Source organism: Cherax quadricarinatus, chromosome 63 (genome assembly GCF_038502225.1).
Source record: "Cherax quadricarinatus isolate ZL_2023a chromosome 63, ASM3850222v1, whole genome shotgun sequence".
NCBI classification, from domain to species: domain Eukaryota; kingdom Metazoa; phylum Arthropoda; class Malacostraca; order Decapoda; family Parastacidae; genus Cherax; species Cherax quadricarinatus.
In genome coordinates this window covers 14,610,353-14,636,016 of record NC_091354.1, presented here as the reverse complement: position 1 = coordinate 14,636,016, position 25,664 = coordinate 14,610,353, and the positions used below count along the sequence as shown (strand labels likewise).

At 42.1% G+C, this 25,664-nt stretch overlaps 1 protein-coding gene across 1 annotated transcript in view; it reads right to left on the bottom strand.

Annotated features, from left to right (window-relative positions):
- mdy (diacylglycerol O-acyltransferase) overlaps nucleotides 1-25,664 on the bottom strand; it is a 139,199-nt gene that overhangs the window by 71,940 nt on the left and 41,595 nt on the right. The window contains exon 2 of the mRNA XM_053790278.1: nucleotides 17,613-17,707. Coding sequence (XP_053646253.1) covers nucleotides 17,613-17,707 — 95 coding nt within the window. The remainder of the gene's footprint in view (nucleotides 1-17,612; nucleotides 17,708-25,664) is intronic.

Here is a 25,664-nt window from a genome sequence, read left to right as displayed (position 1 = left end):
CATGTCCCGTCCCTGTCTGTTGGCCTCTATCATATCAATCATATATCATATCTCATCATCATGTATATCATCATATCATATCTCATCATCTCCATCTCATCTCATCATAATCATATATCATCTCATATCATCATATATCTCATATCTCATCTCATATCATCTCATCTCATATCATATCTCATATCATATCTCATCATATCATATATCTCATATATCATATATCTCATATATCATATATCTCATATCATATATATCTCATATCATATATATCTCATATCATATACATCTCATATCATATCTCATATCATATATCTCATCATATCATATATCTCATATATCTCATATATCATATATCTCATATCATATATATCTCATATCATATCATATATATCTCATATCATATCATATATATATCTCATATCATCTCATATCATATCATATCTCATCATATCATATATCTCATCATATATATCTCGTATCATATATCTCATCATATCATATATCTCATCATATATCTCATATCATATCTCATATCATATATCTCATCATATATATCATATCATAATCATATCATAATCATATCAATCATATATCATGTCAATCATATATCATAATCATATATCATATCATAATCATATATCATATATCTCATCATTATATCATCATATCCTCCTCCTCCTCTTTGTTAATGTGACTTTGTAAATGGTCCAAATCTGACCGACATGTGGTCTTAAGCTCCTCTCTCTTATGTGCGAGTTATTTGTGTGTGATTCAAGTTTGATAACTTATGGAAGCAATTTTTGACTGGCTTCAAACTTAGTGCTGGGTGATTTTGGAATACTAGTTTATGCACTTCTCACCTACTTGTGGTTGCAGGGGTCGAGTGATAGCTCCTGGCCCCGCCTCTTCACTGAGTGCTACTAGGTCCTCTCTCCCTGCTCCATGAGCTTTATCAACCCCAGTCTTAAAACTATGTATGGTCCCTGCCTCCACTACGTCACACTCTAGGCTTTTCCACTTCCTGACAACTATGACTGAAGACATACTTCCTAACATCCTTTTGACTCATAGGAGTCTTCAGCTTCCAATTGTGACCCCTTGTTTGTGTCCCATCTCTGGAACATCCTGTCTTTGTCCACCTTGTCAATTCCTTGCAGTATTTTATGTCCTTATCATGTCTCCCCTGACCCTCCTGTCCTCTAGTGTCAGGCCAATTTCCCTTAACCTTTCGTCTAGGACAATCCCCTTAGCTCTGGGACTAGTCTTGTTGCAAACCTTTGCACTTTTTCTAATTTCTTGATGTGCTTGACCAGGTGTGGATTCCAAACTGGTGCTGCATACTCCAATATGGGCTTGACGTATATCGTGTACAGTCTTGAACGATTCCTTACTGAGGTAACGGAACGCTATTTTCAGATTTGCCAGACGCCCGTATGCTGCAGCAGTTATCCGATTGATGTGCGCCTCAGGAGATGTGCTCAGAATTATATTCACCCCAGTGCTCAATTATACTCACCCCAAGATATTTTTCCTTGAGTGAGGTTTGTAGTCTTTGGCCACCTAGACTATACTCTGTCTGCGGTCTCCTTTGCCCTTCCCCAATCTTCATGACTGCATTTGGCGGGGTTAAATTCAAGGAGCCAGTTGCTGGACCAGGCTTGTAGCCTGTCTAGGTCTATTTGTAGTCTTGCCTGATCCTCGACCGATTTAATTCTTCTCATTAACTTCACATCATCTGCAAACAGGGACACTTCTGAGTCTGTCCCTTCCGTTATGTCATTCACATGTACCAAAAACCGCACAGGTCCTAGTACGGACCCCTGTGGAATGCCTTCTCTGCTTGTCTTTAAACTTTCAAAGTTAGCGTATCAATTAGTGGAAGACTCAAATTTCATACACATATACAACAAATTTCTAAGAAAATCTCCAAGACTGTAGGCATACTATCGAAGATACGGTACTATGTTCCACAGTCAGCCCTCCTGGCCCTTTATCACTCTCTTATTTACCCCTATCTCACCTATGGAATTTGTGCATGGGGCTCAACAACAATTAACCATCTCAGACCACTAATTACCCAAAAAAAGGCTGCAGTTAGAATGATAAATTCTCACTACAGGCAACACACTCACCAATATTCAAAACACTCAACCTACTCACCATACAAAACATCCATACTTATTATTGTACTTACTACATACATAGAACACTTAACTCTGATATTAACCCTCCCCTCAAACATCTCCTTGCCAACCTCAACAGAACACATGACCATAACACAAGGCACAGATCACTCTTTGATGTTCCTCGTGTCCATCTCACGCTATGCAAAAACTCAATGCACATAAAAGGCCCTAAAATCTGGAATTCATTACCTGTAAATATAAAAGAAACACTACCTGTTTATAAATTCAAGTCTCTTCTCAAAGATCACTTACTCACTCAAAACCAAATAAATACTGAATAACTGAACCTTATAAATTGTATATCCTATATGTTACTCACAATTATATCACACAAATGTTAAACCTAGGACCCAATCTAACTTTATTATTTTTTTAAATACACTACCTAACAGAATACTCCATTCGACTGAATGTACAGCAATGCAAGCAACCATATGACCTGTCTTTGTAATACTCATTTGTGCTTTATTGTTATCTGTTTACAATAATGTTTTATCACTGATTTCATCATTGCTTAGTTAATCTTAAGTTAATTTTAAGCCAGCCCGTAATGCTATGCATATAAGTGGCTTTGGCATGCTGCTCTTACCTGTATTTTTTGTACCTGTTTGTATGCTTAAATTACTAAATAAATAAATAAATAAATAAATAAATAAATAAATAAAGGTTCGAATTGGTTTTGGGCTGTTTAGGTGTCAAGTTGCCCTTAGAGAAGAAATTAGTATATTACCCTGCAATAACTAATATCTTCCGATTGGCTTCTGATCTTCAGTGCTGATATTTAACTACGTTCCTTGGGATGGGGGGAGGGGGATGGGTTTATGGAATACAGGGATACCTTTGGGTGATAAAGTGTAATAAGGTAGAAAAAGTCATGAAGGGAAGCTTCATTCAAATCTTTAAAGTAGATATGAGAGCTCGCTATAATCTAGGGAACGTCTAGTAAGTTTAAGAGGCGAGGTGGGATTCATAACAGACTACTCCCGTAAACTGAATAAGGGCTCTTATAGGGTGAAACTACAGCACAACAGATATGCAATAAGTGAATAACAACTACTGTAATAAAATATTAATCACGTTCACATAATGATGTACAGTCGAATATTTAATGGACGTTTATCATATTACTACAAAAAAAGTGAAAACGAGGACAATACTCAAAGGTCAAGGAAGAGAAAACTCGATGCACCATATTAAATGTGTATCAAACAAACTAAATTCTTAAAAAAATCAATGTTTATAATAACGCATGGTGCATCCAACTTAGCCATGTTTAATTTTGTAGTTTGAAAGCAAAAGACTTGGCAGACGATGCACCATCCCCCCAATGAAAAGCGGGGGTGTCACTAGCACGTTAAGAGACCATACAATAAGTGTCAGGGGCCCGAGACTGTTCAACTGCCTCCCAGCATACATAAGGGGGATTACCAACAGACCCCTGGCAGTCTTCAAGCTGGCACTGGACAAGCACCTAAAGTCGGTTCCTGACCAGCCGGGCTGTGGCTCGTACGTTAGTTTGCGTGCAGCCAGCAGTAACAGCCTGGTTGATCAGGCTCTGATCCACCAGGAGGCCTGGTCACAGACCGGGCCGCGGGGGCGTTGACCCCCGGAACTCTCTCCAGGTAAACTCCAGGTAATACAGTCTCTGAATAAACTACAAATTACTTTTTGATAAGATTTCAATTTAATATAACACGTTGACCATGTTAATGATAAGACTTGTGATATATAAGATTGTACCTACATACTCCAGCTACATGATTCAACTCTTGGTGATATATTAATAGTGTAACAACTGCCCTTAGGACCAGTAGCTCGCTTGCTAGCGCACTCCGCTTACACAGTATCAGTGGAAGCATTTGGGCGTGTTTAAGACACCTGCTGTCCCTGTTCGCTTAGCAGTAAATAGGTACCTGGGTGCTAACCGAATGGTATGGGTCGCATCCTGTTGACAAAATTAACCTAATTTGCCAGGAAAGCTCTGGGTAACCAAGGACTTTCTATATAGTTTGCCATTGATGTCAGCTAGGTCTGTATACCTTGCATATGTACTTTCAGAAATAAATTGTCTATTATTATTTATTATTATTATGAGTACTAATCGAAATGTAAACTTTGCCAGATGGACAACTGTCACATCTTGCGTCATTTTGTACTGGAATGTGATAAAATTAATAAATTCGCAGACAACTCGTTCAGAATGACCAAGAAATGTCAAAGTATTTTATCCACACTGGTATATTACAAATCATTCTGGAAAAAATACCCTGACTTTGCTCACTGGAAACAAAGCATTACCACTTTTTTTGCGTGTATATTACGTTATTTATGTCTGCATAAATAACTCATTATGACTGACTAGATATAAACATGTAAATAGTTCATTACCACTGACTTGCTCGGTTATCAAAACTCTGCGGTCCAGTCCCTGGACCCATTATGTACCTCTAATGTTGAGGTCCAGTCCCTGGACCCATTATGTACCTCTGTAATGTTGAGGTCCAGTCCCTGGACCCATTATGTACCTCTGTAATGTTGAGGTCCAGTCCCTGGACCCATTATGTACCTCTGTAATGTTGAGGTCCAGTCCCTGGACCCATTATGTACCTCTAATGTTGAGGTCCAGTCCCTGGACCCATTATGTACCTCTGTAATCCTTTGACTATCGCCCACAGGATGGGTCTGGGGTACATAACAGAAATATTAAACTAACCTTAGGACCTGCGTTCAGTCCAATGGGCGAAACTGACTAAGTACCCTTACACCTATTGTTCCTGGTCACTTAGCAACAGACACTCGCGTGTAGCTGATTTATGGGTCGCACCCTGGGGTATGGTGATAACTTGTAGGGGATAAAAAAAAATGCACTCAGCAAGGCATTTAATAAGAATTATATTTGTTTATTAGCCAGACTTGCTTCCCGGCAGTGTTTAAAATGTCATATTTTGCTAGTAATACTACGGTGTTTCAGGTATTACAAACATCTGCACTGATACAATCAGTAAGTATGAATCATGTGCTAAAATACCAGGGATGAAAACAGATGAAATTAAGAGCAAACCTGCTGTTAATATTTTTCTCCACTTAATTTATAGAAATGTATCTGTAGACACGTTACAGTCGTCCTGCTTGCCTTGCTAATGAACTTTCTCGTAAATCCCTTTATCTGTTATCTTCTCGGCAAATCCCTACTCGGGAAGCGCATTTTCAACAAATGCTTTTATGACTGATGTAATGAATAACACTACTGCAAAGTCATTGCCATTTGGATACTGTTATTATGGGCAAGATCACGAGTTATACTAACGACCTCACCTGCAGTTTAAGAATGTCGATGTAAATGTTATCACTAAATTAATATGATAAACTACATATTACTCTAACGTCTATAGGAGCTGAGGTACTGTTAAGTACATAAGGGACAGTATTGTAATGTGGTCGTGTACACCTTGACACTGACCTGCTACATGTATAAGGATTCCTCCCCACCTCCACACTACCTCACTTCTACCCTCACCCGTATCTTATTTTCTGTTAGCAATATTTTTAAAGGGAAAATGCATTTCAGATAAATATAAACTGAAATATTAATTATATTTACGTGAGTTATGCATTTAACAAAGTGCTCTTTAAAATATTGTTTGGCTTGCTTAATTATAAAGAATTTTTGAGCGGTTTTAAAGCAACATGCACATTCGACAAACTGTCAATCGGCCTTTAAATCAGAGCAAATTTAGACAGGAGATGCATCGCCATTTATACTAATATTCGATTTTTTAAACCGGGAGGTGGGGGGGGGGGGTGTTAGTCACCCAGGATAACCAGAGAGTCAATGCGTCATCCACGACTGTCTTATTTCCACTGGGGTCCTCAATCTTGTCCCCCAGGATGCAACCCACAACAGCCGACTAACACCCAGGTACCTAGTGCTAGATGAACAGGGACAGCAGGTGTTAGGAAATATGCCCAAAGTTTCCACCCATGCCGGGGGTTGAATCACAGTCACTCAGTGTGTGAGGCAAGTGCGCTGCCGGTCAAAGGCTCGTAATCCAAAGAATTCAAGACAGCCTATCTTTCCTTGGATTAACCCGATTGCTTCATATTCCCCATGGTGTTGTATTGCACCAACGGGTATAACACTCCCATGAAAAACAAATCTTCAAACTTCAACATCAACCTTGGCTTACTAGATGATCAGCCTGTAACTGATTTCATCAACAATATGAACAACACACTTCTCATACCAACAATAACTAAACCAACCAGGCTCACTGAGACAAGTGCAACCATAATAGACCACATATGGACCAATATACTAGCCCCCCTTAAATCAGGGATAATCACAGATAGCACTACAGACCACTACCCTACCTTCCTCTTGACAAACATTAGTAAACCACCACTTGAATACAACAAAGTTTCATTTAGACTCCATGACAAGGCCTCAATAAGGAATTTCACAGCTGACCTAGAGACTGTTGACTGGCCTACAGAATTCTCCAAGGCCAATGGTATTGATGACTGGACAGATATTTTTCTTAACAAATTACTTAGACTATACAACAAACATTTTCCTATAAAAACAAAACGGATCACAAACAAATGGCTTGGTTGCCCATGGCTAACCAGTACCATTCTGAAATCCATTGATAAGAAACACCAATATGAAAAGCAATATAGACAGGGCTTAATACACAAAGATATTCTTAAACACTATTCATCAGTTCTCACCCAAGTAATAAAGAAAGCCAAACAACTATACTACTCCAGCAGATTCACAGACACTAGAGGAGATATAAAAAAAGACCTGGAAAACTCAGATTCTAGGGACCCACAAACTGAAAAAACCAAGAATATTGTCCTAACTGAACCTAATGAAACACCACTGCATCCCACTGACACAGCTAACAAGATAAACTACTTCTTCTCAACTATACCTGGAGTTTACCTGGAGAGAGTTCCGAGGGTCAACGCCCCCGCGGCCCGGTCTGTGACCAGGCCTCCTGGTGGATCAGAGCCTGATCAACCAGGCTGTTGCTGCTGGCTGCACGCAAACCAACGTACGAGCCACAGCCCGGCTGATCAGGAACTGACTTTAGGTGCTTGTCCAGTGCCAGCTTGAAGACTGCCAGGGGTCTGTTGGTAATCCCCCTTATGTGCTGGGAGGCAGTTGAACAGTTTTGGGCCCCTGACACTTATTGTATGGTCTCTTAACGTGCTAGTGACACCCCTGCTTTTCATTGGGGGGATGGTGCATCGTCTGCCAAGTCTTTTGCTTTCGTAGTGAACTAATCTCGCCAATAAAATCCCACGTACCAACGCCCATGCCAGGGACTACCTAGATGGGAATTTCCCAAATTCCTTCTATCTTGTACCGAGCCCATGGAAGTCACAGATTATAAAGTCACTTAAAAATAACTCAGGGAATCTGTCTCGTGTCCCACCATTACTGCACAAGCGAGCGGCCCATGTCCTTTTGCATGCTATTTCATTACTTTATAACAAGTCACTAGAAACTAGCACCTTCCCAAAACTACTCAAGACGGCAAGGGTTACACCAATACAAAGGTGGTGATCATTGTTCGCATCGCTATTGGGCCGTGCGGACGGACTGCGCAGTAGCTCCCACTTCACCTGGTTTCTGCGCAGTTTTCACTGATCAAACATGGCGGATTACACCGGCAGGAGGATTAACACAGTCTGCATTGAGCTGTTAAGGGGTTCTCTGAGCCCTGCTACGATGAACGTACTTCTTCCTGCAATTATTAGGGATCTATATGGCATCCCTAACGAGGAACTGTATGGTGTGGCCCTTAATGGGATGAAAAGAGTATTTGTGAAGTTTCTGAGGACCAGTTTCTACAGCAGTGTGGTGGAGGAGTACCAGGAACGCCGAATGTGCCTCAACTCGACGATGGATGTGTGCATGCATGACGTGTCTACTTACTATACGTGGGCACGGGTGAGAAATGTACCCTTTGAGGCGACTAAGTTTGGTATAGAGGAAGTTTTTAGCACTTACGGAGTCATTCATGAGGCTAGAGGAGGGGTATGGCGGGATGGACCATATGAGGGCCTCCTGGAAGGTTCATACAACATCAAGATGACCTTAAAGAAGCCTATACCTTCGTATGTGATGTTGACAGGCAACAGAACTCGGGTATATGTGTCTTATGCGGGACAAAGGAGAACGTGTCGTCTTTGCAACTCTTATGACCATATAGCGGCGCAATGTGCACGTAGAGTTGCCCCAGGGGTGCCAGCCCCGGTGGAGGAGGTCCAGCAGACGAGTGTGGTGGCGACGGCGAAAACTGGGACTCCTCTATGGAGTGAGGAGGTGGAGAAGGAGGGAGAACAGATGGGGACGTGTGTCACACTCCCGGTGGAGGATGGAGATCCTACTCCAACGCCTGTGGTGGTGGAGGAAGTGGTGGAGTCGACACAGGAGGTGTCCTTGGAGTCTGTGCTCCAGGAATTCTTGGAGGAGACTTTGGTAGGAGAGGACATGGATGGACGGACCAGTGATAAGCAGCGATTGCAAGGGCTGAGTGAGAAGACGGAAGTAACAGGGAATAGTGGAAAGGATACACTTGTGGTGGCAGAGGTACACAGGGAGGACGTACCTGAGGAAGAGATGGCTTTGGGAGGCAGCTCTAGGAAGCGGCCAGCGGGGTTGACTGAATTAGATGATGTTTTAACACCTGGGCAAAGACCAGGTAAGAAGGCATGGGCAGAGGTGGTTCGCAAATCCCCTACAGGGGGGGGGGGGGAGTACAGGGAAAATCGGGGGGAGGGACCGGGGGGGTAGGGGGTCTTATTAAAAAGAGTAGTAAGGAAAGTGTGAGCAGCTTGAAGGGAAGTGTGAGCAAGCCACAGCGGCACAGAGGTAAGCCGCCTTTCCTTGACCATTCAGGTGTGTAACGATAAATGCTAATGGCCTAAAGACTGAAGTAAAAAGGGTATGGTTGGAGTGGTTCCTCAAAAGGTATGACGTGGATGTTTGTTTCCTACAGGAGCATAACCATAAGTCAGGTAGTGAGTTGCGATTGAGAGGATATAAGTTGTTTGTAAGCATGGCAATGCTTTTAAAGGGAGGAGTGGCTGTTTTAGTAAAGGAGACCAGTCCATTGCGAGTCATGGAGTGGGAGGAGGGGGGAGGGGGGAGGGTTGTTCGGGTGGATGGGTGGTGGGGGGAGAGCAGGGTATGTTTTGTGGGAGTTTATATGCCCGCGATTGGTAACGTGAGGATAAAAACAGACTTTGTTCGGGACGTATTGTTATACTATCTCGGGGGTTTACCTGCTATCGCGATAATTGGAGGTGATTGGAATTGTGTGATTAGGCATGCAGACGTCATACCTAGGGGGGCGGGGTGCGTGTTGGGTGTCTTACGGGATGCATTGCGTGATGTCGGGGTCGTAGATGTGGTCGGCAGGGGGGGGGGGTATCAGGTCGAGCACACCTATGTACAGGGGAGTTATGAGGCAAGGTTGGATAGGATTTATGTGAGGCAGGGGATAGGAGTGGAGAGGGTTAGAACAGTAGACGTGGGTTTATCTGACCACAGAGCAGTGTTGGCTGACCTTCGGGTGGATGGTATTCCGAGAATATATCAGAGTTATTGGAAATTAAATGTGAGGCTTTTACAGGAGGAAGATCAAGGTTGGTCCTTTCAGACATGGTGGAAAGGGTTTTGGGAGGCTAGGGATGAGGAGGTGGATTTGCTAGATTGGTGGGAGTTGCAGGCAAAGGTGCAAATTGCAGGATTTTTTAAGAAGAGGGGCAGGGAACGGGCACGCTGGAGGTTTGGATTGCAGAATTATTTAGAGGGCCAGTTGAATGATTGTTATGGGAAGGGGTTAGGGAGGGTGTGGGAGGAGTTATGGGGGAACTTAGAAGTCGTTTAGTGGAAATGCATAATGAACGTTTTGATGCAATCAGGGTCAGGGCAGGATTGGAGGACGTACTAAAAGGTGATAAGCCAACCGGGTATGTACTCCGAAAATTCAAGGACAGACAGTTGAGGAATACCGTGGCACATTGTCGTGGGAGGGAGGGGAGGGTTATGTGCAGGGACAGGGTCTCTCTGACACAGATTCTATCAGTAGGTATACTGATTATTGGTTTACGGAGAAATGGAAGAGAAGGGGAGGGGTGGTTGGGTTAGAAACATTTAGAGCTATAGGGGTTCATCAGGGTATGGGGCAGGGGGATCGGGAATTGTTGGAGGGAGGCATTACGGGGGCAGAGGTGGGGGAGGTGGTGAATGGGTTGAGTCAGGGGAAGGCACCGGGAATAGATGGGTTATCTAATGATTTTTACAGAGCACATTGGGAGGATCTGAGGAGTGCCTAGTGGCGGTTCTGAATTATATGTTGAAACGTGGTAGAATGGCGCAAACACAGAGAACTGGGGTTGTTGTTTTGGTGCCAAAGAAGGGGGGAGAGGAGAAGGGTTTGGGAGATTATCGTCCGTTGTCGTTAATGTGTACGGATTACAAAATTTTTGCGAAGGTATTGGGTAACAGGTTAAAGAAGGTAATTGGGAATAGCGTACATGAGGGGCAGTATGGGATACCGGGACGGACTATGAAGAATGGGCACAGTGGGATAAGGGATTTTATAGAGAACTGCCAGGGAGGGGGCGTCCTTGGCTTGGATTGGGCTCAGGCCTATGACTGCGTGAAGAGGGACTTTTTGTGGGGCTGTTTGGAGAAATTGGGTTTTGGAGGGGGGGTAGTGAGGTGGGTGCGCACTCTATATGAGGGGGCTGTCATGAGGGTGCAGGTTAATGGAAAGCTGGGAGGAGGCGGTGAGGATGGAACAGGGATTAAGGCAGGGTTGCCCGCTGTCGCAGTTGCTCTTTGCATGTGTGCAACATCCTTTCTTTGAAGCTGTGGAGGAGGAATTGCGGGGGGTAGGGGGGGAAGCATGGGGGGAATAGTAGGTTATGTGGATGACACAACTGTGTTAGTTACGAGTGGGGAGGCTTTAAGAAGGGTGGGAGAGGTGATAAGGAGTTTTGGGAATGTTTCAGGAATGGTAGTTAATTTAGCAAAGTCTAGGTTATTGGAAGTAGGAACATGGGTTGGGGGGAGATTGGGGGAGGAGATGGGATGGACGGTTTGTGACAGAATTAGGGTGTGTGGGATATGGTATATGAAGCAGTTGCAGGAATGTAGGAGGATTAACTCAGAAGCAGTCACGAGTAGGGTTATAGGCAAGTTAAAAGGTTTGAGGGTCAGTGAAGTGGCGTTACAGCAGAGGGCGTTGGTAATTAACTCGGTGGTGTATAGTAAGGTCTGGGGTGTGGCGGAGGTGTTCCCTTTGAGGGTGCAGGATATACAGGAAATACAGAGGAGGGTGTTGAGGTTTGTGTGGGGGTTTGGGAGGGCCTGGTTGTCCAAGGATGTGGTCATGACGGAGGTGAAACGGGGGGGGACTAGGTTTGTTGGCCTTAGGGCCTAGGGTAATGGCATTATATATTAAGCAGAGGTATCTAAGGGTGGGGGGGGAGAGGGGTGTTAGGGTGGATAGGGTGATGAGGGATGCTAGAAACTGGTGGTGTGGTAGGGATTTGAGAAAGTGTGAAGATGTAATAAGATTCATGTTGACAGTGGGGCAGGTTAAAAGGTTGAAGGTAAACACAGTGGTGGGTGTGGTGTGGGGAAGGGGTGTATTGCAGGGGGTCGCAGTATACCCCATGTATAACTGGAGGGTCATATGGGGGGAGTTCAGGAAGCTTAGGATACCAGCAAGGGTTAGGGAGATGGTATACCGTTTTCTCATGGGTGTGGTTGCATCTAAGCACATGTTGCATAAGATGGGGTTTACCTGGAGTTTACCTGGAGAGAGTTCCGGGGGTCAACGCCCCCGCGGCCCGGTCTGAGACCAGGCCTCCTGGTGGATCAGAGCCTGATCAACCAGGCTGTTGCTGCTGGCTGCACGCAAACCAACATACGAGCCACAGCCCGGCTGATCCGGAACTGACTTTAGGTGCTTGTCCAGTGCCAGCTTGAAGACTGCCAGGGGTCTGTTGGTAATCCCCCTTATGTGTGCTGGGAGGCAGTTGAACAGTCTCGGGCCCCTGACACTTATTGTATGGTCTCTTAACGTGCTAGTGACACCCCTGCTTTTCATTGGGGGGATGGTGCATCGTCTGCCAAGTCTTTTGCTTTCGTAATGAGTGATTTTCGTGTGCAAGTTCGGTACTAGTCCCTCTAGGATTTTCCAGGTGTATATAATCATGTATCTCTCCCTCCTGCGTTCCAGGGAATACAGGTTTAGGAACCTCAAGCGCTCCCAATAATTGAGGTGTTTTATCTCCGTTATGCGCGCCGTGAAAGTTCTCTGTACATTTTCTAGGTCGGCAATTTCACCTGCCTTGAAAGGTGCTGTTAGTGTGCAGCAATATTCCAGCCTAGATAGAACAAGTGACCTGAAGAGTGTCATCATGGGCTTGGCCTCCCTAGTTTTGAAGGTTCTCATTATCCATCCTGTCATTGGTGAGAGGCAACATGTTTATTCTGTGGGGAGGAGGAAACTGCCTATCATGTGGTATATTTTTGTTCATCTTTGGGCGTGGTGAGTCTGGATGGCGGGGGTTATTAGGTTGTTGGGGGGGGAGTTGGTCTTTTCTTAGATCTTTGTCGATGGATGTTAGTGGGGTAGCAAGTGAAGTGGGGAGGGCTTTGATGTATGTTATGGCAGATTATTTGCATTTTTCTTGGGGTATGAGGCAGATTAAAGGGCAGTTGAGGATAAAAGCGTTAGCAGCAAGGTTCTTTAGGACAAGGTGTAGGAATAGATTAATATATGGGGGGAGATGGGAATCAAGTTTTTCGATAGGTTATCGTAATCTCACTGTAGCACAACTTCTCAGGGATCAGGGGGGGGGGCAAGGGACGGGTCTCCTTTAATGTGAGGGGGGGGTGTAAGGTTGTGCTAGTAGTGTGGAAGGTGATGAGAGAGAGAGCTAGTGAGAGCATACATTCGTGAACTGGTTATGTTCCTGGAGAGTTATTTTATATTTGCGTTCAGTACCATGGTTTCATTCAGTAACACCTGGAACGTCATACATGTACATATTTTGGTTTGGGTATATTATTGCACTCACTGTCAAGGATAGGTGGCTTACGCAGCTGTTATGGTGTTTTATGTCATGCAGTACTGAACATGTACAAAAATGACACTGCCAGTGAATTCTAGTAATCCTCTTTATTGATATGAGATGTGTTAAAAAATTAAAATAAAACAAGGAAACACTGTAGGTCAAGAGTACGTTAGTATCGGATGATGCTTGTATTTTTGTAGTTTTAAACACGTAGCTGCAAGTACTTTCCTTATAGCTTTTGTGGCTTAGCGCTTCTTTTGATTTTAATAATAAAAAAGTACTTTCCTTTAAAGCTGTACTTCTATATAGAAGAAGGATTGTAATACTTTTACACACATTCATGTAGTGAATATTACTATGTCAAGGATGTTTAATTTGTGTTTCAGATAGGGAGATTAAGATCTTATGTCCAGTCATTAACAAGTTTGATCTTAAGCTAGGATTTAGTTAGTTGTAGGGGAGTGCCTGTATAGTTTTCATTGAGGGGGTTTCTTGCACCGTCCTTGTGTGGGGAGAACCAATTTGACATGTTTCAATATGATAATTCTAGTCTTGGATTATATTAAATATTTACATAAGCTAGTTTTAAAGATGAGGTAGCATGTAATGTATTCTCTTATATTTTACGTGTAAACTCCATGTTATACAATGTTGTTATGACAGTTTGAAGTTCATGGTTGATGCTTTATTATTATTGATATTAAATATTGTGGGTGTATATTCTTCCACTAATACAGGTGTGTGTGTATAGCAATGTAATGTCCATATCTGTTTTCCTATGTACTTTTATATTTTTGTGTTTTGTTTTGTTCATGCATCACCAACTTCTGGTAAATTCTCATTAAGGTTTAATGAGGTAAGGGTATATGCCCTAATTGTTAGGTTACTTAAGGTATTTCTTAGAACGGTGCATGTAAATATTTTTGTCTGCACTGGCATTATTAATTATTGTAAAAGGAGGGGTTTTGTAGGACATGTTGTTGGATGTGTAACTGGTGGTAATATGGCTATCAGCTATAGTGTTATTTTAAGTACTGGGATTGTGTGATAGAGGAATTTGTTAATATCCAGTATAGTTCTTTTATTAAACTCTTATACATTCTTGTATTTGTTGTAAGTAAATAAGTGGGCAATGAACTGGATTATATGAGAATGTCTTTGTATATAAACTTTCATGTACAATGTAAATAAAGGTGACATTCTTTGGATTATATAGCCTTTTGTGTTGTAAGATACTGGTTGTATTTTATGGATATAATAAACCCACCTGTATGTTCAGGTGTGGGTTGTCCTTAGTGTAGTTACATGTATGTTCGGCATTTTTTGGGGGTATCAAACATTTAAAGTTGAAAGTGTGTTTCTTATGTATAAGTTTAGTGCTGGGATAGGGAACGTGGATTTGTTTTGTTTTTAGTATTTAATGGTTAACATGTCTTTGTTTATGTGACGTATGTATAGCATACATGTATAATGTGTATTGTGTTTTTTAAATAAAATATAAAAAAAAGGTGGTGACCCTACAGATTTAAACAACTATAGGCCAATATCAAACTTATCATTGCTATCCAAAATCTTTGAGAAACTCGTGCACAGGAGACTATATTCATTTATGACGGCACAAAACATACTCGACCCCTGCCAATTTGGATTCAGGAAAAATAAAAGCACTAATGATGCAATTATAAAAATGCTAGATCTGCTTTACACAGCATTGGAAAATAAGGAATACCCACTAGGAATTTTTATTGACCTAAGAAAAGCTTTTGACACAGTAGACCACGGTATCCTAATCCACAAACTTGACCATTATGGTATAAGAGGCCATGCGCTTGCATATTTCAAATCTTACCTTACTAATAGGTATCAGTATGTCACCATTAAAGACAGCATCAACAACATGGCCACTTGATATTGGAGTTCCGCAGGGAAGTGTCCTTGGTCCCCTGCTCTTTCTCATATACATCAATGATCTTCCAAATGTATCCCGACACCTGAACCCCATTCTCTTTGCTGACGACACGACTTACGTCATCTCTCACCCTAATCTTGCCACCCTCAACACCATTGTTAACGAGGAGCTGATCAAAACATCGACTTGGACGACAGCCAATAAACTTACGCTTAACACTGACAAAACCTACTATATTATGTTTGGTAGCAGAGCAGGAGTTGCACAAATTAACATTAAGATCGACAACACTAATTGCCAGACATAATGAGGGCAAATTCCTAGGCCTATACCTCGACAACAACCTGAATTTCAGCACCCCTATCCAACACACAACCAAAAAAGTATCCAAAACGGTTGGGATCCTCTCCAAGATATGATACTACGTGCCGCAAAATGTCCTTCTCACACTATACCACTCACTTATTTATCCATACCTCACCTATGCTATTTGTGCTTGGGGATCAACTGCAGCAACACACCTAAAGCCAATAATAACCCAACAAAAAGCCACAGTAAGAATAAAATCCCACACAATAACCAAATTCTGTAAATGCAGCATTGTAATCCTTATAGAGAATAAACTTTGAATTGAACTGAACTGAACTGAACTGAACTGAACTGAACTTGTATCACGTCGAGAGAGTGTTGGTAGGTACCAGAACGGACAGACCTGACAAGCTACTAGGTATCCCTAAATGGGGTCCTTTAAGCGGTTGCCCGATTTTTTCTTCCTCCTACTTTTCAATTTATTTTTGCTTATATCTGGAGAGGGTTTCGTTGATCAACGCCCCCGCGGCCCGGTCTGTGACCAGGCCTCATGGTGGATCAGAGCCTGATCAACCAGGCTATTACTGTTGGCCGCACGCAAACCGACGTACGAATCACAGCCCGGCTGGTCAGGTACTGACTTAAGTGCCTGTCCAGGACAGTCTTGAAGACAGCTCATATACTGGGAGTCCGTGGTTCGATCCCTGGCATGGTTGGAAACGTTGGGCATTGTTTCCTTATACCTGCTGTCCCTGTCCACCTAGCAGTCGGGAGATACCTGGGTGTTAATACTGTTGTGGGTCGCATCCTGGGGATGGTAGTATACTCTAAGGCTGGGCTCTGAAATGAACCGAGGTTGGATAATAGCTCTCACCCCGTAAAATTTATTTTGATTAAAAAACTCGTCCAATCACATTCAAATTTCGAACTCTTATGTACTGTAATGAGGAGCAGATTCTAGGAATAATTGGCATGCCTGGAGTATACCCTCCAGGTATACTCCAGGTATGTGCAGGTGATGTATGACCAAAGTTACTGAACCCACTCCCAGCATCCTGGAATTACTCTTGATAACTTCCGAGACCCTCTGAAGCGTAACTTCAAATATTAAAAAAAGTGTCTCTTATTTGGACGAAAGCTGAGTGAAACTAAGTGGTTAGGTGTATACTTGACCGATGTACGTAAAACTGTGCGAAAAGTTCTGTTCTACAAGGTACAGCATTCATATCCTTTTCCTCATATCTGACACACAGACACACACACACACACAGACACAGACACAGACACAGACAGACACAGACACACACACACACACACACACACACACACACACACACACACACACACACACACACACACACACACACACACGCAAGCCAAAGAACCGTGCCCTCATTTGCTGACGATACCAGAATTTGCATGACAGTGTCATCCACTGAGGACATTGCAAATCTCCAAGCGGACATTAACCAAGTCTTTAAATGGGTCTCAGAAAACAAAATGAAGTTCAGTGAAGACAAATTTCAATTCCGCTATGGAAAACTGACAAAACCTGGATCGGAGTATAAAGCAAATTCCAACCACACAACAGAGCGAAAAACAAATGTGAAAGACCAGGGAGTGATAATGTCAGAGAATCTCAAAGACCACAACAATATCTCTACCCCCACTGCTAGGAAAATAAGATGGATAATGAAAACCTTCAAAACTAGGGATGCCAAGCCAATGATGATTCTCTTCAAAGTGGTAGTTCTCTTTAGGCTAGAGTTCTGCTGTACACTAACTGTCCCTTTCAAGGTAGGCGAAATTGCAGAACTGGAGAATATACAAAATTTTCACTGCACGTATTAATACAAAAAAAGCACTTCAATTACTCGGAACATACACTAGCACATGATATTGATGGAGGTGGTCAGGATGCTGGTCAGTGTTAGTGATACAGGTGGTGAATGATGGTGATGGATACGTATGCAAATGTATACACGTACATACGAATACACGTGTAAAAGTATGCAGGTAAGGGTTCGAGAAAGCCGTACTCACGATTTGTCTGGCCGTTTGCATGACGGGTAAAGGTTCGAGAAAGTTGTACTTACGGTTTGTCTGGTTGGGAGAGTCTGGCCTTCCTCTCTACTTCTGTGATCTGCTCAGCCTGAGTCACTGACTTTGTGCGTCTCAGCTGCCTCAGCACCTGTACACAAGAAATTTCGTTACTGTTGTAAAAACCGTCCTGCATGATGCAGCGTTACATGAAATTATCCTACATGGAGTGCCACATGAAAACCAACTTGCATGATAGAGTATTTCATGGAAACTATTCTGCATGGAATATGCAGGAATATCTATCCTGCATGATGAATTATATGAAAATCATTTTATATGATGGAATTTGAAGGGAAAAGTATCCTGCAGGAATATGAAAGTAAAGCTCACTCTCGCGATTAAACATGAAAGAAAAACCATCCTGGGCAAAGGAGTAGACGGGGAAAGCCGTCCTGCGTCAAGGAGTGGACTGGAAAAACCATCCTACGCTAGGAGTATGATAGGAAAACTATCTTTTATGAGTGAAGATAGGAAACGCAACCTGTGTGATGGGTTCTAAATTAAGGCGAGGTTAGGTTTGTCAGAAAACAGGGCTTAGTCATATAATGATCCTCAGCTGGAGATTTTTGGCTATCTGACCGAGGCCTTCCGCTGGCTTACCCTTTCACCCCCTTCAAAAATTAGGGTTATAATTATAACCACTTATTATGCTAATTAAACAGCTTTTACCCAAACTTTGTTAAATGGTATAAAATACAGCTGCGGTTGTATTTTAATTTTGGCACCTAACATGTGCAACACTTAGCTATCCTTATTATCGAAAGGTCTCGCATAGCCTATAAGCTTCTGTATTCGAATACAGGCAATTATAACAGTGGAGATAGCAGAAGTGGAGAGGTAACTTTGAAGTGATCAGTCCTTCCACCTTGACCTGTGGTGGTCAGTCCCTCAGTCTTAAGCATGAGAATGAGGCAAACTTGTATCATGGAGCTAGAAGTGAGGTGTAGGAGCTGGAAATGACATCACAGGTGAGCGATCACGGTAAACAGTTGTTAGTTTAATATGTTTATTATGCACCCCATACCCATCCTGTGGGCGGTAGTCAAAAGATTACAGAGGTACATAATTGGTCCAGGGACTGGACTCCAAAGTTTTGATAGGTGAGCAAGTTACAGAGGTAATGAATTCACAATTTACAAAGGTAATGAACTCCAGGTAGGTCTAGTCACAATCATGACAAGTTACAAAGGTATTTACAGATTACAGAGGTACGTAATGGGTCCAGGGACTGGGCTCCCAAAGTTGTGATGGCTGAACTAGGTACAAGGTAATGAACTCACAAGTTACAAAGGTAATGAATCCTGTAAGAATGGTTACTTACGTTTATACATGGCTACAATCATGAACAAATTATAGTGTAATGAGCAATTCACACTTCCACACCCGGTCACAACTGTAATGAGTTATTGGTGCAAATATTGATTGTTGAGACACACACACACACACACACACACACACACACACACACACATACAAATTCATACACACAAACACACACAAATTCATACACACGCACACACTCACACTCATACACACACACGCACACACAAACACACGCACACACAAACACACGCACACACAAACACACGCACACACACGAGCTTGGACTCGACCCCTGCAATCTCAACTAGGTGAGTGCACACACACAAGATACCATGAAGCTGCAGTGTCAGACAAGTATCATACGATACATAGTACACAGTGCCAACAAGTCGAGCAAGATGTGTAACACTTGTGTACTGTAGGTAATTGTTAATAAAACAAACTTCTTACCAACCATTCAGCATAATTTACTTAATCCCCTGATCACGGTTCCTTAAAGTACTCGATCCTATTTTCAGTTTACATATAAAAAAAAAGTTACAGGAAAAGCCATATCAATATGCTGGAGGGCCAGAGTCTGGTGGCTTTCATGGATAAGACTACCTAGTCGTCAGGTAACAGTTCAGTACCAGACATCACCTGCTTCTGTTTACACAGCGACAGACTAATATATTATTCCTTTTGTGTGCTGAATCCTGAATGAAAAAAATTAATGCAAATGTAAGAGAAAAATTAGTGTTTCTGAAAAGTCTATCGTTGACAAAACAGACTCAAGGCTGAGGGTCTGATTACCTCTTAACTACTACTTATATTCCACCGTTGTTCTCCGTGTTGGACTGAAGAAGTCACTGGCTGCCGAGACGTTCCCAGAATAAAGATTCCCATTATGTTGCTCAAGTGTCTCAATTATCAATATAGACGGCCAGTAAAATGCAGTCTTGTGTATAAGAAAACTTTTGATCTCATTTTATGTTCCAAGTTGTTACACATGTAGAAATATTTAGTAATAAGGGAGAGACTCATTCCAGCTCTGATTTTGCTTCTCCCAAATTTGGAGAGAAAAAAGCCAAAAAAGCAATTTTATTTTTTAACATGCTACTTAATAGTATATACATAATATACTTAAAACTGTATGTTACGAAAATGTTAGTGATACACAGTTACTGATGAAATTATGTATCTTTTTTTATATAAAAATGTCACCAAAAATTCTTCCCGCTCAATGCTGCCATTCCGTTGCACAAAACTAAAATAACTAATTCCTAATTGATGTATTAGTATTCTCTAGCACTGACTAGTGTATTGCCTGTGCAGTTCTCTTATCCATATTTAGGTACATGTTACTATAAACAGGACACAGATTTTACAATAATACGTGCCGAGTCTAGCCTACCAGGAAGCTGTTTAATAATCACTACAATATTTGCAGAGCTGCACCTAGAACTGGAATTCTTAATAGGAAACTTATACAAAACTTTTTTGAAATTTTAAAAATTACTGTTATAACATATTTGAGATTGCTTGTACAGCTCGTTAATTTGATTGAAAGCAATGTTTACAAAGTGTGGCAATGCAGTGTTTAGTCACACTGTAGCAGGAACTATAAAGATTTCCATTTGAATAATACATATAAAAATGGTTATAATCAAAACCATAATTTTTAAAAGGGTGGTGTGGAAAATTGCATTTATCTGAATGTAACTCATTATGTACATAACAGTAAATGATAAAGATAATTATTATTTATCAAAGTTACGTAGACAAGTAGGAATTTGGGACACCTAGGTCGAAAAATGTCCCCCTTCGATACCTACAACTGTCATATCCACAAGTTGCTCTAGACCTATTAATTACAAATGAAATGTGTATCACCAGGAATTCTGGTAAATATATAAATTTGTGGACTGTATATTAAAATTAATAATAGATATATATACAATTTACATAACAGAAGGAGAATACATCTTAATATCACTCGCCAATTTGACTGGAGATTAAGGTGTATAATACTCAGAAAACCTCACTGTCTATACATGAAAATAACACTGGCCAGAGTTAAACATTAACAGACTTATCTGAGGTTCCTGGAGCTGTCTTGTCCAGTCGTCTGATATCTCAAGTTATGCAGGAATGCACATCCAACAATTTCGGCTCCTATTTGAGAGGTGTCAGCCCAATTTTACCTCTCGAGCACGAAAATTCTTCCCAATATTCACTAACGTTTGTTACTCAATTAAAAAAAACAATGAGTCGTCTGCGCAGGCTTCCCATTTTTTATGACAATTTATTAAATACAGTATGGCCATCTATTTACATATAACTACTGTATTTCTGGAAAATATACACAGTATTTTCCACAGGTGGAAGGGTAAGCCAGTGGAAGGCCTCTGAGACGACTAATTCTGCTCTTGACTCTTGCCCTGGCAGGTCATAGCAGCTCTCCTTACTTACTCAGTCTCCCTACGATCCCCGTTGGGGAGGGGAACCTTTACCAGCGTTGTCTTCACCTTGACTTGCACGATGAGCTACGCAAATCGTGTCAAGATCAAGCCAACAAGTGGTACCGTTGATGATTCAACGAAGATTGCTCTTGCAACTGTTGTTCAAGGAACACTGAAAGTTAAATTCAACACCATTTTGTCTCTGAAAGAAGCATTCATTGTTGTGTGTCACGATGATGCTGAAGCAGAGAAGCTACTCACTACAGATGCCACCACTACACTTACTGCTCAAGGGTTTACTGTTATGTCATCTCCTGCCCTCAAGGCCAGGAAATCAGTATTCCTTAAAAAACTAGACAAGATTCTGACGTCTCAATCACCTGCAGAACTCAAGACATCCATCGAGACGCAAAATACTTGGGCTACTGTTGACAGCATCACAAAAATCCCGAATGCATCGTCCATGCTCAAGGTCACCTTCACTGACGTTAACATGGCTGCCACTGCTCTGAACGAAGGTCTTGCTGTTTATTACTACTTCATCAGTCCAACTTACATCGAAGCAGAAAGATATCAGTACATCCAACACTGCTGGAACTGTTATTCTTACCATCACACCACCAAAGCATGTCCAGTAAAAGAGAAGAAGTTCTGCACTACATGTGGTAGTGAGGGACACACCTTCAGTTCCTGCACCATTGCTACTCCACCACAACCATCGTGCTTAAACTGTAAAAGTAACGACCACCATACACTGGCAGCAAAATGTCCTACACGTAAGGATATTGTGAAGAAAACACAAGAAGCAGCAAAGAAAAAACCTACTAGCAACACACCAACGTATGCAGCAATTGCAAAGATCCAAGCTAATACTACGAAATTACTTCAAGCTACTACTCAGCCAGCCTCCACCATCATCACTCCTCCAGCTTGTGACGTAACCAAGATCCACTACTGTCTATTATACGCTCACATGCAGAATATGGCTGTACCTGGATCTTTTAACTCTACCATCAACGAGTTATTTGCACTAAATAATATGCCATCATTTATATTCCCAGCATCTCCACCTTCGGAAGAAATACTCAAATTTACCAAGGATCTAATCAACACTTCTGCATCAGCAGCTCCAACACCACCAACACCTAGTGACGTCACTCCAACAAGGCCTCCTATTCGTCGATCGCCTCCTGCTCGTCGATTGGCTCGTCGTGGCGGCGTACCTCCTTCACCTCCACCCACCACTACTCATATGGACCAATCAGAAGCCACGATTCTCCCACAGTCTTCTACACACTCTCTAGCGGAGACACCAACATTAAAAGAACCTTCAATGCGGCAACCACCAAAAAAAACCTCTCCAGCTATCTCTCGACGTATTAATATAGAAGACCAACATCAAGATCAATACCTGCACTGGAAAGATATAACTTTTTATACGACTCCTGACCAAGAACCTAACATGGATGTCGACACTTTGTACAAGAAAATAATCGACAGTAGAGTCAAGTTTACAAACCGTAAAGGATCCCACTGCTCCATCACTACTCTCCAGATGACCTTTGACCAGTTACTAGCCAACCCAGCATTTCGACCTAAGATTACAAGACTACAGATCGTTTCCATCCAAAAATTGCACAACATAAGGAATGCCTCCTTCACGAAAGAAACGAAGTAACTCCAGACACACATATAAAAGACACCTGACCAATCAAGAAGCTTGCCTCCCTTGACCACTCCTCCAGCTCCTGCCAGCCGCCAATCAACATCAAGATGCAGCAATTTTTCGTCCAGCAAGTTGCAGTCAGTGCCTGCAGAGCTCCTGTTGTATCTACATCGTCTTTTGTTATCGTTATTGTGGCTTAGCAGTTGGGTCTAGTCCTGACTCTTCTCTCTTCGACTCAAGACATTCCTCTCACCGTCTATTCTTCGCACTGTCCCCACTTGCCCCTCGCCCCTCGTGGGTACTTACCTGTGAGTCCTATCCTGATCCTGAAGGCCTCTGTCAGATGACAAAAAACTCCAGCTGAGGGTCATCGTAAAACTAAAACCCACGTCAGGAAACACTTGTCCTGTTTCCTGACAAACCTTACTCAACTTGAATACAGGGTGTCCCAAAAGTTCCCATACATAGGAGAAATTTAGTAATTTTAGCAAAATGTAACTTTATTTACAGTATATTCTCAAAATGATTGTTATTTGTCAACACAGTCGGATGTGCCTCTCCTACTCATAGTGAATTATGTTAACATATTTGGTCCGCAACAGTTTGGGGAATGTTGCATCTCCTGTCAAGTCTCTTGCTTTCACAGGGAGTGATTTTCATGTGAAAGTCTGGCACTAATCCCTCTAGGATTTTCCAAGTGTATATTATCATGCATCTCTCTCGCCTGAGTTCCAGGGAATACAAATCGAGGGACTTCAACCGTTCCCAGTAATTTATGTGCCTTGTAGTACTTGTGTGTGCCGTGAAAGTTCTTTGTACACTCTTCAGGTCAGCAATTTCGCTTGCCTTGAAGGGGGCAGTTAGTGTAGAGAACAAGCGATTTGAAGAGAATCATGGGTTTGGCGTCACTAGTTCTGAAGGTTGTCATTATCCATCCTATCATTTTTCTAGCAGATGCAGTAGATACATTGTTGTGGTCTTGGAAGGCGAGATCCTCTTGACATTATCGCTCCCATTACTTTCTCGCTCTATTGTATTACCTGGAGTTTACCTGGAGAGAGTTCCGGGGGTCAACGCCCCCGCGGCCCGGTCTGTGACCAGGCCTCCTGGTGAATCAGAACCTGATCAACCAAGCTGTTACTGCTGGCTGCACGCAATCCAACGTACGAGCCACAGCCCGGCTGGTCAGGTACCGACTTTAGGTGCTTGTCCAGTGCCAGCTTGAAGACTGCCAGGGGTGTATTGGTAATCCCCCTTATATATGCTGGGAGGCAGTTGAGCAGTCTCGGGCCCCTGACACTTACTGTATTGTGTGTCTGTGCTAGTGACACCCCTGCTTTTCATTGGGGGGATGTTGCATCGTCTGCCGAGTCTTTTGCTTTCGTTGCGAGTGATTTCCGTGTGCAAGTTCGGTACTAGTCCCTCTAGGATTTTCCAGGTGTATATAATCATGCATGTCTCCCGCCTGCGTTCCAGGGAATACAGGTTCAGGAACCTGAAGAGCTCCCAGTAATTAAGGTGTTTTATCTCAGTTATGCACGCCATGAAGGTTCTCTCTACATTTTCTAGGTCAGCAATTTCACCTGCCTTGAAAGGTGCTGTTAGTGTGCAGCAATATTCCAGCCTAGATAGAACGAGCGACCTGAAGAGTGTCATCATGGTCTTGGCATCCCTAGTTCTGAAGGTTCTCATTATCCATCCTGTCATTTTTCTAGCAGATGCGATTGATACAATGTCAGTCCTTGAAGGTGAGATCCTCCGACATGATCACTCCCAGGTCTTTGACGTTGGTTTTTCGCTCTATTTTGTGGAAGGAATTTGTTTTGTACTCTGATGAAGTTTTAATTTCCTCATGTTTACCATATCGGAGTAACTGAAATTTCTCATCGTTGAACTTCATATTGTTTTCTGCCACCCGCTGAAAGATTTGGTTGATGTCCGCCTGGAGCCTTGCAGTGTCTGCAATGGAAGACACTGTCATGTATGGCTAGAATTTGTTGTATACTCTGATACAGTTAATTTCCTCAAGTTTTCCATTTCTGAGTAGATGAAAATTCTCTTCACTGAACTTCACATTGTTTTCAGCGGCCCATTTGAAGATTTAGTTTATGTCCGCTCGGAGTCTTGCAGTGTCTTCGATGGGGTCACTGTCATGGCAATTCGAGCATCATACCAAATTTAAGTTTACTATTAATATAGTTATATTTTTGTAAATGTTAGTTTTTGTGCCCTTCCTGATAGTTAATCAGGAAGGGCACATTTACTTGATGCTTTTTTGTGAAGAAACAAGCTTGGCCCTAGGTTTTTTTTTTTTTAACATTTTAAATGCCCCTTGACAGGCTGTTACCCCTAGGAACCAGCATTTATTTTTACATAACGTAATAACTACATTACAGGTACCATTCTTTGGACTCTTGTTCCTTTTTTTATTTTTTTTTTTACCATAATCCACAGGAGGGGCTTTGAGTATGTAATAAAATTTTGAAACATTTTCCTTGAATGGGAAAGGAGTGAATGTTTAGATGGTCCCAACGAAGCCTTGAAGTATTTAAACCTCTAAGAAAATGTAACGCGTTAACGGTGAAACTAAGTTCCATCAATGGAAGTGAAACTTC